General features: G+C 49.9%; 2 protein-coding genes across 2 annotated transcripts in view; one reads left to right on the plus strand and one right to left on the minus strand.

Annotated features, from left to right (window-relative positions):
- The window catches only part of SEC24C (SEC24 homolog C, COPII coat complex component), a 53,877-nt gene extending 49,314 nt beyond the window's left edge, over positions 1 to 4,563 (minus strand). Inside the window, 1 exon segment of the mRNA XM_048503095.1 lies at positions 4,249 to 4,563. The gene's annotated coding sequence lies outside the window, so the exon portion shown is untranslated.
- Positions 4,564 to 7,635: 3,072 nt separating this feature from the next.
- SYNPO2L (synaptopodin 2 like) overlaps positions 7,636 to 12,526 on the plus strand; it is a 61,525-nt gene continuing 56,634 nt past the window's right edge. Inside the window, exon 1 of the mRNA XM_048504704.1 lies at positions 7,636 to 7,933. Within this exon, the coding sequence (XP_048360661.1) occupies positions 7,826 to 7,933 (108 nt within the window). The 5' untranslated portion in view covers positions 7,636 to 7,825. The remainder of the gene's footprint in view (positions 7,934 to 12,526) is intronic.

Genomic DNA, 12,526 nt, shown 5'->3' on the forward strand with positions numbered 1-12,526 from the left:
TTGCATACTACAAAACTAAACAGACAAATTACAAAATAAACATTCAGTAGCCTACAAAAATGCATGTAAGTTTATGAAAGTTTAAGAGGATTGGGAGAAGTATTTTGACAGTACTTTTAAGGACGGTCTGGGACTTCAATTCCTTGATGATGAGCAGACTGTCCTCTCCAATTCAGAATTCTCCACCGAAATAATCTAACCACGTCACACACTGCATTAACTACACCAGTTTACAGACAGAATCAAGACTTACCAAAAAAAACCACCCCTGCATGTGGAAAATGAGCATCTCCGGAACAAAGCCAAGTCTATTTAACACACTTTTATCCTACCCTCTCTCTCCCAGGATCTCCAGACAATGCACATGACTTTCCCTTCCTTCATTTTCTCCTCACAACAACTTTGTGAAGAAGGGTCTCCCTGACCTCTATGTGTGGAGAATGATTCATGTACGGGGATATTATTATTTTTGGGGTATCAAAGAACATTCAACTATATGATCTACAGTTTGAAGTGGTACAATTCAGATACAGGTTTATAACGCCAAGCCTAAGTCTGACTTAAAACTCAAGTCTGTATCAATTAACATAAATGCATCTTATCTATATATAGCACATCAGATTAGGTCTAGGCAGACCTGAGTTCAAATCCTAATTCTGCCATTAAGCACACTGCCATTATCTCTCAGGTCAGCCTACCTCACAGGCTTGCTGTGAAAATACAAAGCAAAGCCATCCATAGATGCCAACCTAACAGCTTCATCCACAAGCAGGGCGCCTGGCCATGGTGCTGGGGCTGCACCCAGTCACCATCTCGAAAGTAGTTTCCTGGCGGCACGGTTTAGAGCAGTGGTGGCGAACCTTTGGCACTCCAGATGTTATGGACTGCAATTCCCATCAGCCCCTGCCAATTGGCCATGCTGGCAGGGGCTGATGGGAATTGTAGTCCATAACATCTGGGGTGCCAAAGGTTCGCCACCATGGGTTTAGAGGAAGTCTCACCACCACTGAGAAGCCCCAATGGGCTGCATTAGACTTATGCCAACCAAAAGGCAGGCTTACGTGTGGGCTACAACCAGCCATTGCAAAGGTTGGGAGGAAGCCAACTAACATCAGCACCTCCCCTGGCCCCACTACACTGGCGGAGGCATCGGAGATGCAAGACTGCTGTAGCACCATCCTGCGAAGCATGCCAGAACTGGGGGAGGGCAGCGTAGCCACATACCAGTGGTTTCACTGCTCTGCCGGGGTAAGTGCCCCGGGGAGGGAGAATCCACTGGTGTGGCCAGCACACTGCTCCCTCAGCGGATTCCCCCCCCGCCCCCAACCTTTTGGATAGGGCTCTTCGCCACTAAGAGGAAAAATACATATTTTACTTTTTATCCATCACCCTTTAAAAAAACCTATTCTGTTACTTGATCCCCACTCAAGCAGAGTTCCTATCACAACAACTGAAGTCAATGACTAGGAAATCTTGACTGACTGAAACAAGCCTTGAAAAGTCCCAGGTGCCTAGAAATGTCATTATCACGTCTAGAAGGTGATTCTCAGGCATACAAATCTTCTTTAGGTGAGCTGTGTGAGTGTGTGCTGTGAAGTCACAGCTGACTTACAGTGACACGGTAGGTTTTTCAAGGCCAGAGAGGTTCAGAGGTAATTTGCCTGCCTCTCCGTGGACTGACAGAACCATGATTGGTCCAAGATCACCCAGCAGGCTTCATGCACAGGAGTGGGCAATTGAACCCAATTCTCCAGAGATGTACTTCCTGTCACTTCAGAAACACAGGTTCTGGCTGAGGTTCCACAGCAGCAAGGTCAGACCAAGTTACACAAAATGGCAGTTAGGACCTGAAGAGTCAAACAATTTAAAAACAGCAAAAATTGTTCAAAGATTATCCAGTACTATGTTTATCCAGTAAAAACAGCAAAAATTGTTCACAACGCCACAGTCAGGACACAATATATTTTTAAAAAATTAAAAATATTAATTGTTTATATATTTATACTAATATTACATTAAATTAATATTAACATTTTAAAAATATTTTAAAAATCAAATATCACTAAGATTGGTCAAATTTTCCCAGCACCATGCTCTGACCCCTCCACCCCATCAAAAAACTTCAAAAACTGGTAAGCAAATGAAGCTAACACTGGATTGGATCCTTTGTAAGGACATCTGGCATCCTGTAGCATACAATAGTCCTGCAATGGCCGACATTTGATTGGTGGACTTCTTAAGCAGCATGCTGCTTCTTCCCTTTGCTTTCTCCCCTGCTATCAGGTTTCCAGGAGGATGGGTTCTGTGCCATGCGTACACTTTGGAGGGACTGTGGCTGAATGGTAGAGCATCTGCTTGGCATACAAAAGGTCCTAGGTTCAATCCCTGGCCTAGCATCTCCAGTCAAAGGGATCCGATAGTAAGAGATATGAAAGACCTCAGCCTGGCCAGTCAGAGCAGGAAATACTGAGCTTGGTGGACCAACACTTGGGCTCCTTCCGCACATGCAGAATAATGCACTTTCAAACTGCTTTCAATGCTCTTTGAAGCTGTGTGGAATAGCAAAATCCACTTGCAAACAGTTGTGAAAGTGGTTTGGAAACGCATTATTCTGCCTGTGCAGAAGGGGCATTGGATTCAATGTAAAGCAGTTTATATCAAGAAGTATTCACTCGTTGAGGACTTCTGGGTGATACACCAAGACCCAAGTACTGTTTGTTGATCATGATGCCACCATTTGACAAGCTTGTGTGTGATGGAGATGCACCCTTATCCTTTTCCACTTTATATTGCACTGTACTTAGTATAGTTGCTCAGCAGTCCTGACCTCATAGTCTCCTTCTCCAACATTATCCAACTCTCTAGCTTTAACAGGATGCAACCGCAACACTCACAGTACTTGAACTATATTCCACTACATTCAGTCACACCTCACTAGGAGCAAAGGTTCTCTGGCCTTTCCAAACCACCAAAGAAGCAACCCATATCCATAAAAAAACTTTGCTCCATTCTCATTCTGAAGGCAAGATTGGCAGCTCTGAAGGTCATGCAAGTACCTAAACCTTTACTGACAGGTGAAAAAAACTATTTGTATAAATTGCAGGAGAGGGGTATCAAGTTCGATGCCAATAAACACACCCAAATTAAGGTTAGCCGTTAACGTTTTTAATGTTAGCATTCATAGTACTGGATAAACACATTAGTCTTCAAAAAGCCACACTTTTGGGGCAGTCACAGCTGAATTCAAATGGCATGCACCATAAAGGAGAGTCACAATGGAACATAACAAGCTTCCGAAACCTTCAAGAGACGGGAGTTTGGGTTTAATGACAGCCAAACCAGGAGCCTTTCCACTGGGGTTCCAAGGCAACCATGGACATGGCAGGGCACAAGAATTGGGAGAGAGAAGAAACCTAACGAGACTAGATTGCCAAAACCAGGTTGCAGGAAGGTGGGTAACCACCATGAGCCCAACTCAGGGAGCTGAAAGGAACGAATCTCTCTGTGACTTGTCCAGATAGGTGAGCATCTACCTGAGCCCACAAAGCCCCGCTTCAAATCTCATAAATCAGTGAGATGATGTTGCGCAACTTGTTCTTTCAGCCTCGTGCGTGTAACATGGTAGCACCAATTTATGTTGTAAGGCTGCCCTACAGACCTGGTAAGAAAACGGACACGTGTGTAGACCCTAAAGAAATGCACGCTCGGGTATTGGAGTAGGTGGGTGTTTAAAACCATCAGTCTCATCCCCCGCTCCCCCATCAATCCCATGGGAACCGGCCTGGCACCGAGTGCTGAGAAAGACCTTTCGCCTGACAGAGCCGCTGCCAGTCGGGGCGAGCGGCGGCGGCCGTGACAGGCTCCCGGAGGTCTGACTCGCTCACATTCAAAGCCCCCCCCCCCTCCGACCGTGTTGGGGTCCCCAGTCATATTTAAGGACACACACGCCCCGGTCAGTCAGTGAGTAGAACCCCTTGAGCCCCGCCGGGCACGGCCGTGGGGGGTGGGGGGACCAAGGCTCGCTTCCTGCCGCTCCGGGCGAGGGACTGCGGGCTACGCCGCCGCCGCACCGGGGGAGATTCCTGGAGATGCGGAGGACGCCGCGCGGGTGGCGGCCTCCGAGCCCGGCCTCGGAGACAGCAAAGGGCAGGCCCCGTCAAGGCCGGGCGCGCGGAGGGAGGAGGGCGCCCGCTCAGGCTCCAGCTCCGCCGCGAGACCCGCCCTGCCCTCACTCGCTCGCTCGCTCACCTCAGCCGGCCTGCCTCGCCGTGGCTCCGGCCAAAGGCCCCTCAGACCCCGAGCGCGGTTCCTACCACGGCCAGCCCTCCTCCTCCGCCGCCGCCGCCGACTTCCGGTTCCTGGGCCTGTCGCTCAACTGGCCCTCCCCGGAAGCGCCCTTCCCTGGCGCCTCGCTTCTCCTCCGGCTGCCACGTCTCACTGCGCGGCCAACGCGCCCCAGCGCCGCAATGCCCGGATGACGCGCATGCGCACCAGGTGGCGGCAGGGCGCGAGCCCCGCACAGCGGCAGCCGGGCGTCTTTGACGCGCTTCCAATTCCCCCTCCCCACCGTTTCCAGACAGAATGTGGGGCGTGACGGCTTCCGGCCTGGTGACCGAGGGGTGGGGGCGGCGCTTCCGTCTGAGTTCCCCCGCCTCCACTCCGCCCCGCCCCTGGCGCCGGTCTGGTCGCCCCTTCGGACAAAGGCAGGGGAGGCGGGAGCCTAGGCCGCGACCGAGTCGCTTCCGCCCAAATCCCGCTTCTGACGGGAGGGAGGCCCCTACGGGGGTGCCCCGTGCCCGGCCCTGGTTGGAGGGAGCCGCCACTACCCGCACCTGAGGGCCCGCCTCCGCTGCTTCCGTCCGGCTGGGGCCAGGTTGGCTCGGCCAGCAGAGGACGACGAGGACCTCCTCGCGGGTGCCCCCCCCCCTCGGGCTTTGCGTCCTGCCACCGTGCGGGCGGGGCACTCCCAGCCCCTGGCGGCTGCCTGCTGGCCAGCACCCCTGTGCTAATCCCGGGCCGGAATGCAGCGCTTCATCTTACGGCAGCTGCCGTTTGGGCGAAGGTCTCCTGGAGCCTGACACGCGTCGTTGCTGAAACAAAGGAAGGGGGGGAGAGCGACACACTGTAGGGAGCGGAGGAAGGAGGCGAGGGGCTCCGATTTGGACTCCCCTGTCTCTGTTGTGCTCCTCTGCGGTTTAGCTTTGCTCCGAGGAGTTCAGGGGGCTCCCTCCTCTACTTAGGGTTGCCAACCTTTACTGGGTGGCTGGAGATCTTCTGGTTTTACATCGTATCCCCAGGAAACATCATACACCAGTTCACCTGGAGCAAATGGCTGCTTTGGGAGGTGGACTCCATCCGTGGCATTATGCCCCACAGAAGTCCCTCCCCTGAACCCATCCTACTCAGGCTCTTCCCCCCCCCCCCCCAAAAAAAATTTCCAGGTATTTCTCAACCTGGAGCTGACAGCCCTGTCACTCCTTCCACTTTGCAACAAAGCTGTGAACCAGGGGTTTGTCAAGGGAGTGGAGTGGGTTTTCTAACTGAGCATGAATTTGAACCCAGATCTACCCAGTCTTCATCCAGCACTTTAGCTGCTGTCCCTTCTCTCTTTTCTCACATGCTGTTTAACTGCAGCTCTTTAAAAGTAACTAAGAATATTCTTGCTATTAGTAGCTTCATTCAGTAACTTTCTGACACATTTTTTTCTTACAGTATTTAAAAAATGTAAAGAGAGACAAACAGCTGCTTCTGTTTTGTTCATAGAATCATAGAGTTGGAAGAGACCCCCAAGGGCCATCAAGTCCAACCCCCAGCCATGCAGGAACACACAAAGCACTCCTGACATATGATCATCCAGCCTCCTTTTAAAAACCTCCAAAGAAGGAGACTCCACCACTCTCCGAGGCAGTGAATTCCACTGTCAAACAACCCTTACTGTCAGGAAGTTCTTCCTAATGTTTAACAGAGTAGTGAGTAATAATGTCGAACATAACACTGAAACTAAGACTCCCAGTGAGGTTGTGGGACTCTCACCATTCATAATCAGTCATATTGTTGGAAGAGACCACAAGGGCCATCAAGTCCAACTCCCTGACACACAGTCAAAGCACTCCTGACAGATGGCCATCCAGTCTCTGTTTGAAAACCTCCGAAGAAGGAGACTCCACCTGCCTCTGAGGTAGCATATTCCACTGTCGAACAGCCCTTACTGTCAAGAATAGTGATTCTCAACCTGTGGGTCGCGACCCCTTTGGGGGTCGAACGACCCCTTAACAGGGGTCACCTAAGACTCTCTGCATCAGTGTTCTCCATCCGTAAAATGGATAAATGTTAGGGTTGGGGGTCACCACAACATGAGGAACTCTATTAAAGGGTCATGTCATTAGGAAGGTTGAGAACCACTGGTCAAGAAGTTCTTCCTAATGTTTAACAGAGTGGTGAGTAATAACGCCGAACATAACACTGAAATAAAGACTCCCAGTGAGGTTGTGGGAATCTCACCATGCATAATCAGTCATATTGTTGAAAGAGACCACAAGGGCCATCAAGTCCAACTCCCTGTCACACAATCAAAGCACTCTTGACAGATGGCCATCCAGTCTCTGTTTGAAAACCTCCGAAGAAGGAGACTCCACCTCCCTCTGAGGTAGCGTATTCCACTGTCGAACAGCCCTTACTGTCAAGAAGTTCTTCCTAATGTTTAGGTGGAATCTCTTTTCCTGCACCTTGAATCCATTACTCAGTGTCCTAGTCTCTGAGGTAACAGAAAACAAGCTTGCTCCCTCACCAACATGGCATCCCTTCAAATATTTAAATATGGCTATCATGTCCGCCCTCAACCTTTGCTTCTCCAGACTAAACATCCCCAGCTCCCTAAGCCTCTCTTCGTGGGGCATGGATTCCAGACCTTTTACGATTTTGGTTGCCCTCTGGACACGTTCCAGAACTGAACACGGTATTCGAGGTGAGGTCTGACCAATGCAGAGTAGCATGGTACAGTTATTCTCAACTTATACATCTCACAATTATAGAGGAATCTCTAGATCTCTTAAATGTAATTTGCACATTGGTGTTTGCATTTTGATCTACATCTTTCAGGCTCTTGCATCTTTCTTTTGAAAAATGGTCTACTGGCCATGGGGGCATTTCATACAGAGAATTATGTTAGCAATTGGAGCACCATCGGCCAGTCCCACTGAAACAAATTGCAACTCTGGCGTATTTTATTTGCGCAGGAGAATCTCCCGTTGCATCCTGTCTGACGCTTTGCATGAAAGAAGTGGAGGTTCCTTTGAGGAAGGTAGTGTCGCCATTGGACAGTTCTTGTGTGCACGGGGGAAGCCTTCAGGAGTACAGGAATTACCAAGATTTTTTAATATAGCGTTTAATGAATCCTTGGCAGGCCATGCAGAAGACAAAGCTCTGGAAAAAAGTAGGAGGGCTGAGCTATTTTGAGCCAGGTGCCTGGTGAGAGATCCAGGGTCTGTTGCGGGTCAGGAGGGGGGGGGGGGGAGCAGCGTGAGAGAGTGAAAAGGTGCATGTGCAAAATGCCTCTGGCCCCTGACCAAAAGTGGAATCAAGACGTCTGGTGATAGTCAGCTCATCAGCAGCTGGCCCAGAAGGGTAGAGGGTACATTCCTGGCTGGACGAGAATCTCCCCGGCGTGAGCCCAAAGGGGGAAGGGGAAGTGGGAGCTTCAGTGGGGACTTGAGAAAGGTGACGCCGCTTGCAGATATGGAGGCCGAAGCCACCATCTCTTGAGAACCGGAGGACTGTCGGAAAGAGAAGACCGTTGTCATTGGAGAGAAGGGAAAGTGCCGGAGTCATGGGAGCTGGAGAGGAAGAACTCGTCGTCTCTCTTTCTGGAGGGGCTCCGTGGGGCTTCCGGCTGCAGGGGGGCTTGGAACAGAAAAGACCCCTTCAAGTGTCGAAGGTAGGAGAGGCAACTGCTTTGCCTTAAGGCTACAATCTTTTGCACACTGTCCTAGGGCAGGACTTCAGAGCAGGGGTGGGCAGCCCCACTGCACTTTGGGTGGTATCCCGCAGTGGTCTGTGCAGCCAGTGTTTGCATTCACATGTGGACCAGCCAGTTTTTCCAAGTAAGTTTCTAGTTTTCATAATTGGAGATAAGTAGAAAGCTCAGGTCAGATGTGCTTACAATCTATGTGAGATTGGGGTGCTGTGTGGTTTCCGGGCTGTATGGCCGTGTTCTAGCAACATTCTCTCCTGACGTTTCGCCTGCATCTGTGGCTGACATCTTCAGAGGATCTGGATTCCGGCCGTGAAAGCCTTCGACAATATGTGAGATTGTTTTTTTTAAAAGGTCTGCCTCGATTGTTTTCCTCTTCCAGGTCACTGGAAATATTTCTGAGGACAGTTTTTTGTCCCATAACAATTTCCCCACATGGCACCCAGTAAGAAAGAAATTACCGTAATCCTTCTTACTCTGGTGCAGAACTGTTCAGCTACTCCATAGTAGTTTTGGTGAGTTAGCCATCACTCGGAGTGGTTCAGGAAAGTTATGACCATATATGGTTCATGAACAAGGGGCTGGCAGTACATGGCTTAGTAACATCCAGAATGGAACAAGCATTCTAAATTGAAGATCCCTGCAGCATATGTGCAAATCATGTCATTGGCCTGTACTGCTAAACTGGCCCCAATTCTGCTAAAGGCAGCCAGACCTAATTTCCCTCTGGAAGCATGTTGCTCATTCCTCTGTGGTCTCTGTGGCATTTACATTGCAGTCCTGAGCAAAGTTACATCCTTCTAAGTCCAATAGAGATGGCACTCTACTTAGGATTGCTGAAAGGTCAAGCCTAAGGCTGCCAACCAGGGGCGTAATGCCCATTGGGCAAGGTGGGCATCTGCCCAGGGCACCACCTTGTGGGGGACATCAAAATGCAGGGTTCGTTTGGGGGTATTTTTAGTGGTTTTCCATTTTTGGCCTGCAGGGGGTGCAGTTTTTAGGCTAGCAGCGCCAAATTTTCAGCGTGTCATCAGGAGACTGTCCGTATGCTACCCCCCGAGTTTGGTGAGGTTTGGTTCAGGGAGTCCAAAGTTATGGACCCTCAAAACTGTAGCCCCCCATCTCATATTAGCTCCTATTGGAAACAATGGGGGATGGGGCACCTCCTTTGGGAGTCCATAACTTTGGACTCCTTGAACCAAACTTCACCAAACTTGGGGAGTAGCATAAGGACAGTCTCCTGATGATACGCTGAAAAGTTGGTGCAGGTATGTCTACAAATGCACCCCCTGCAGGCACCAATGTCCTGGTGCAAAAAATATGGTCGTGGTGGAACAGCCACCCATGGGGGGGGGGGGGGGGGCGGCATCCAACTCAGGTTTTGCCCAGGGCTACAGTTTGCCTCGTTACGCCCCTGCTGCCAACTGCCTGTAGAAAAAAAATGTCCCGGCTCAGGATGATCTGCAAGAACTACAAAGTGATGTTATTTAGTTCCACACTGCCAAAGTCCACACATTAAAGCATCTGTCGGAGAAACGGGACGTTTTTCTCCAGGCCTGTTGGCAACCCAGGTCACAACTAACAGTTTGCTCCTTCGGTGTCTCCCACTCAGCGGCAAAGATGTTACTGCCGGTGAGTCAGGAAACCGAGAATGCCCCCGATGGCATCTCTTGCTTGTACTGAGTATTACAACTGTTAAGGAGAAGCTTCTCCGTCACACATGACTGCGGGTGTTGGCCGGCATTCACAAGGCTTGCTGTCAAGGGTAATGATGTCACGACAGGAAACTGTGTGAAGGTGTCAGAGTCTCTCACATGACCGAGGGGCTGTCCAGGATGGGCTGGGGAATCCCTGGAGATTTGGGTTGGAGACTGGGAAGGGGAGGGAATCAACCTTGACAGGCAGATGACACTACCTTCCCAAGTAGCCATTTTTTTCCCCAGGGGAACAAATCTCTAACCTGGAAAGCAGCTGTAATTCCGGGAGATCTGCAGGCTGCCCACGGAGGCCACAGCCCTGACTTTAGTACTGAGCACGTTATGGTGCTGAAGAACTGCATTAGCTTTGGTAGAAATAACCTGTTGAAGTGAGCTACACCGCATCCCTGGAAAGGATGGGCTATCTTTGAAACACTAGTGCAGCCATTCTCAACCAGGGTTCCCTGGTACCCTGGGGTGCCGTGAGCATGTCCCAGGGGTATTGCGGCAACACTATTGCCCCCCCCCCCCTTCATTTTTGTGGTGTCTCCCACCGGCGCCAGCAAGGACATGGAGCAGGTCCATGGGGCAGGACCAGCCACAAGGTCAGCAGCCACCACCACCCCCAGAGCAACCCTTCAGCCTGGGAGGGGAAGGTGGGGTGTGTGGCAAGCAGGGGCAATGGGAGGGGAAGGTGGAGGGTGGCAGCAGGGGTACCGTGAGATATGAAGAGTGAGGTCAAGGGTACCCTGACCTTGAAAAGGTTGGGAAACACTGCACTAGTGAATCCAAGTGAGGTGAGGGGCGTTTCAAGAGTGTCCCGAGGGAGGGAAATTTGGTTTGTTTGTGCTGTCTTTGGTCCAACCTTGTTGCCACAGAGACTCCAGGTGGATTGAGAGTTGCCAGGTCTCACCTGGAGGCTGGCATCCCTAGGTGGATTACATAATAAATCAGTACAATCAAATGGATGGAGAGTTATCTAATAAACACTGCAGTAGGATTAGGATTGCAGTATTCTGCAACAAGGAATAAGTACTAGATATGACATTAAAACTATGCAAGAAATGGTATTATATAAGAAATACAATGCAAGAACAAGCAAAAAACATACAGTAACAGAATATACACATATCTGAGTCCAGTAGCACCTTAACCAAGATTTTCTCAGTATAAGCTTTTGAGAGTCAAAGTTCCCTTTGGCACCCAAACCACTTCGGCCGATAACACATAGTGGTAGTATATTTCACAGTACTGTGTACCCTGTTTATTTATCCAAGAAAACCACATTGCAACATTAATCACAGAAAAACATGTTTGCTATATCTTGAATTCTATGTTTAATGGCCCTTTAGTGGTGTAGCGTCAACGGGACAGGGGGGGTGGGATGCCCCGGGCACACACCTTGGCGGGGGCATGGCGGGGGCTCAGGGTGCACATGTGCCCCGGGTTCCGTTCCATCTTGCTCTGCCCCTGGGCCCTTTTCTCTTTGTGCCCCAGAGGATGTGCAGTTAATGCTAAAAGGGTAACTGGAATGCATTGAAGTATTAGGAATTTTTAGGTACCATCACCAAACAGGAAACCTGAATAAAAGTTCAAGAGGAATAAGTTACACAAACAAATCCAGTCATTCATGGAGGCGTTGGAAAGGGCCATGTTACAGCTGATTTATGGTTACCCCATATGGCCTGTTCACAAGTGTGATCATTTGTTCAGTCCATGTAAATGTACATTTAATTGTTCTTCATACACACATTGGGTAATTCCATGTTGCCTTCAACAAATATACCGTTGAATGTGTGATTGAAGCTGCCCAATTGTCAAGGAAGGCACTATTCCCCCATTTTAATTTATCAAGTGAACTCACCAGTGGCGTAGGAGGTTAAGAGCTCGTGTATCTAATCTGGAGAAACTGGGTTTGATTCCCAGCTCTACCGCCTGAGCTGTGGAGGCTTATCTGGGGAATTCCGATTAGCCTGTACACTCCCACACACGCCAGCTGGGTGACCTTGGGCTAGTCACAGCTTTTCGGAGCTCTCTCAGCCCCACCCACCTCACAGGGTGTTTGTTGTGAGGGGGGAAGGGCAAGGAGATTGTAAGCCCCTTTGAGTCTCCTGCAGGAGAGAAAGGGGGGATATAAATCCAAACTCTTCTTCTTCTTCTTCTTCATGTTGGTTCTTCCTGACAAGCAAGATGGAACTGCAGGTGCATTCACTTTTAACATGTGAACAGAGCATGAGTGAACTCTGGTGCAGCAAGGTGCATGAAACTGTGGTGCTTGAAAGGTGTGTCTTCTGAGTGCCTGGAGCTGTTCTTCCTGGTCAGTTCTCTAGTAGAGGGGCTGGCCAAGCATCACGTACCTCAGCCCCGCCCATTTCAGCTCAAGGCCAATCAAGGAGAAAGCTGAGTGTCCCTCTCCCGTCTGGCTTTCTTGCACCGATAGTTTTTTTTAAAAAAAATTCTTTTGGGCAGAAGAGTTCATTGTCCTTACGTATTTACAGGGCAGGAAGAAACCCAGGCGTGAGAGGACGTGTGGAGCTTCAGCCTCTGCTCCCAAAACTAATGATCTGAGCAATCCTATCCAGAGTTACTCCAGTCAAAGCCCATTGACTTAAATGGATTCAGAAGGGCGAAACTCTGTTTAGGGTTGCACTGTTAAAGAATTCTGCAAACAGCAGGCTTATTGGTTGTGGTGGGTTTTCCGGGCTGTGTGGCCGTGGTCTGGTGGATCTTGTTCCTAACGTTTTGCCTGCATCTGTGTCTGGCATCTTCAGAGGTGTATCACTTCCCTCTGTCATACACCTCTGAAGATGCCAGCCACAGATGCAGGTGAAACGGTAGGAACAAGATCCACCAGACCACA

The sequence above is a fragment of the Sphaerodactylus townsendi genome, linkage group LG07, assembly GCF_021028975.2.
Source record: "Sphaerodactylus townsendi isolate TG3544 linkage group LG07, MPM_Stown_v2.3, whole genome shotgun sequence".
Taxonomy (NCBI): domain Eukaryota; kingdom Metazoa; phylum Chordata; class Lepidosauria; order Squamata; family Sphaerodactylidae; genus Sphaerodactylus; species Sphaerodactylus townsendi.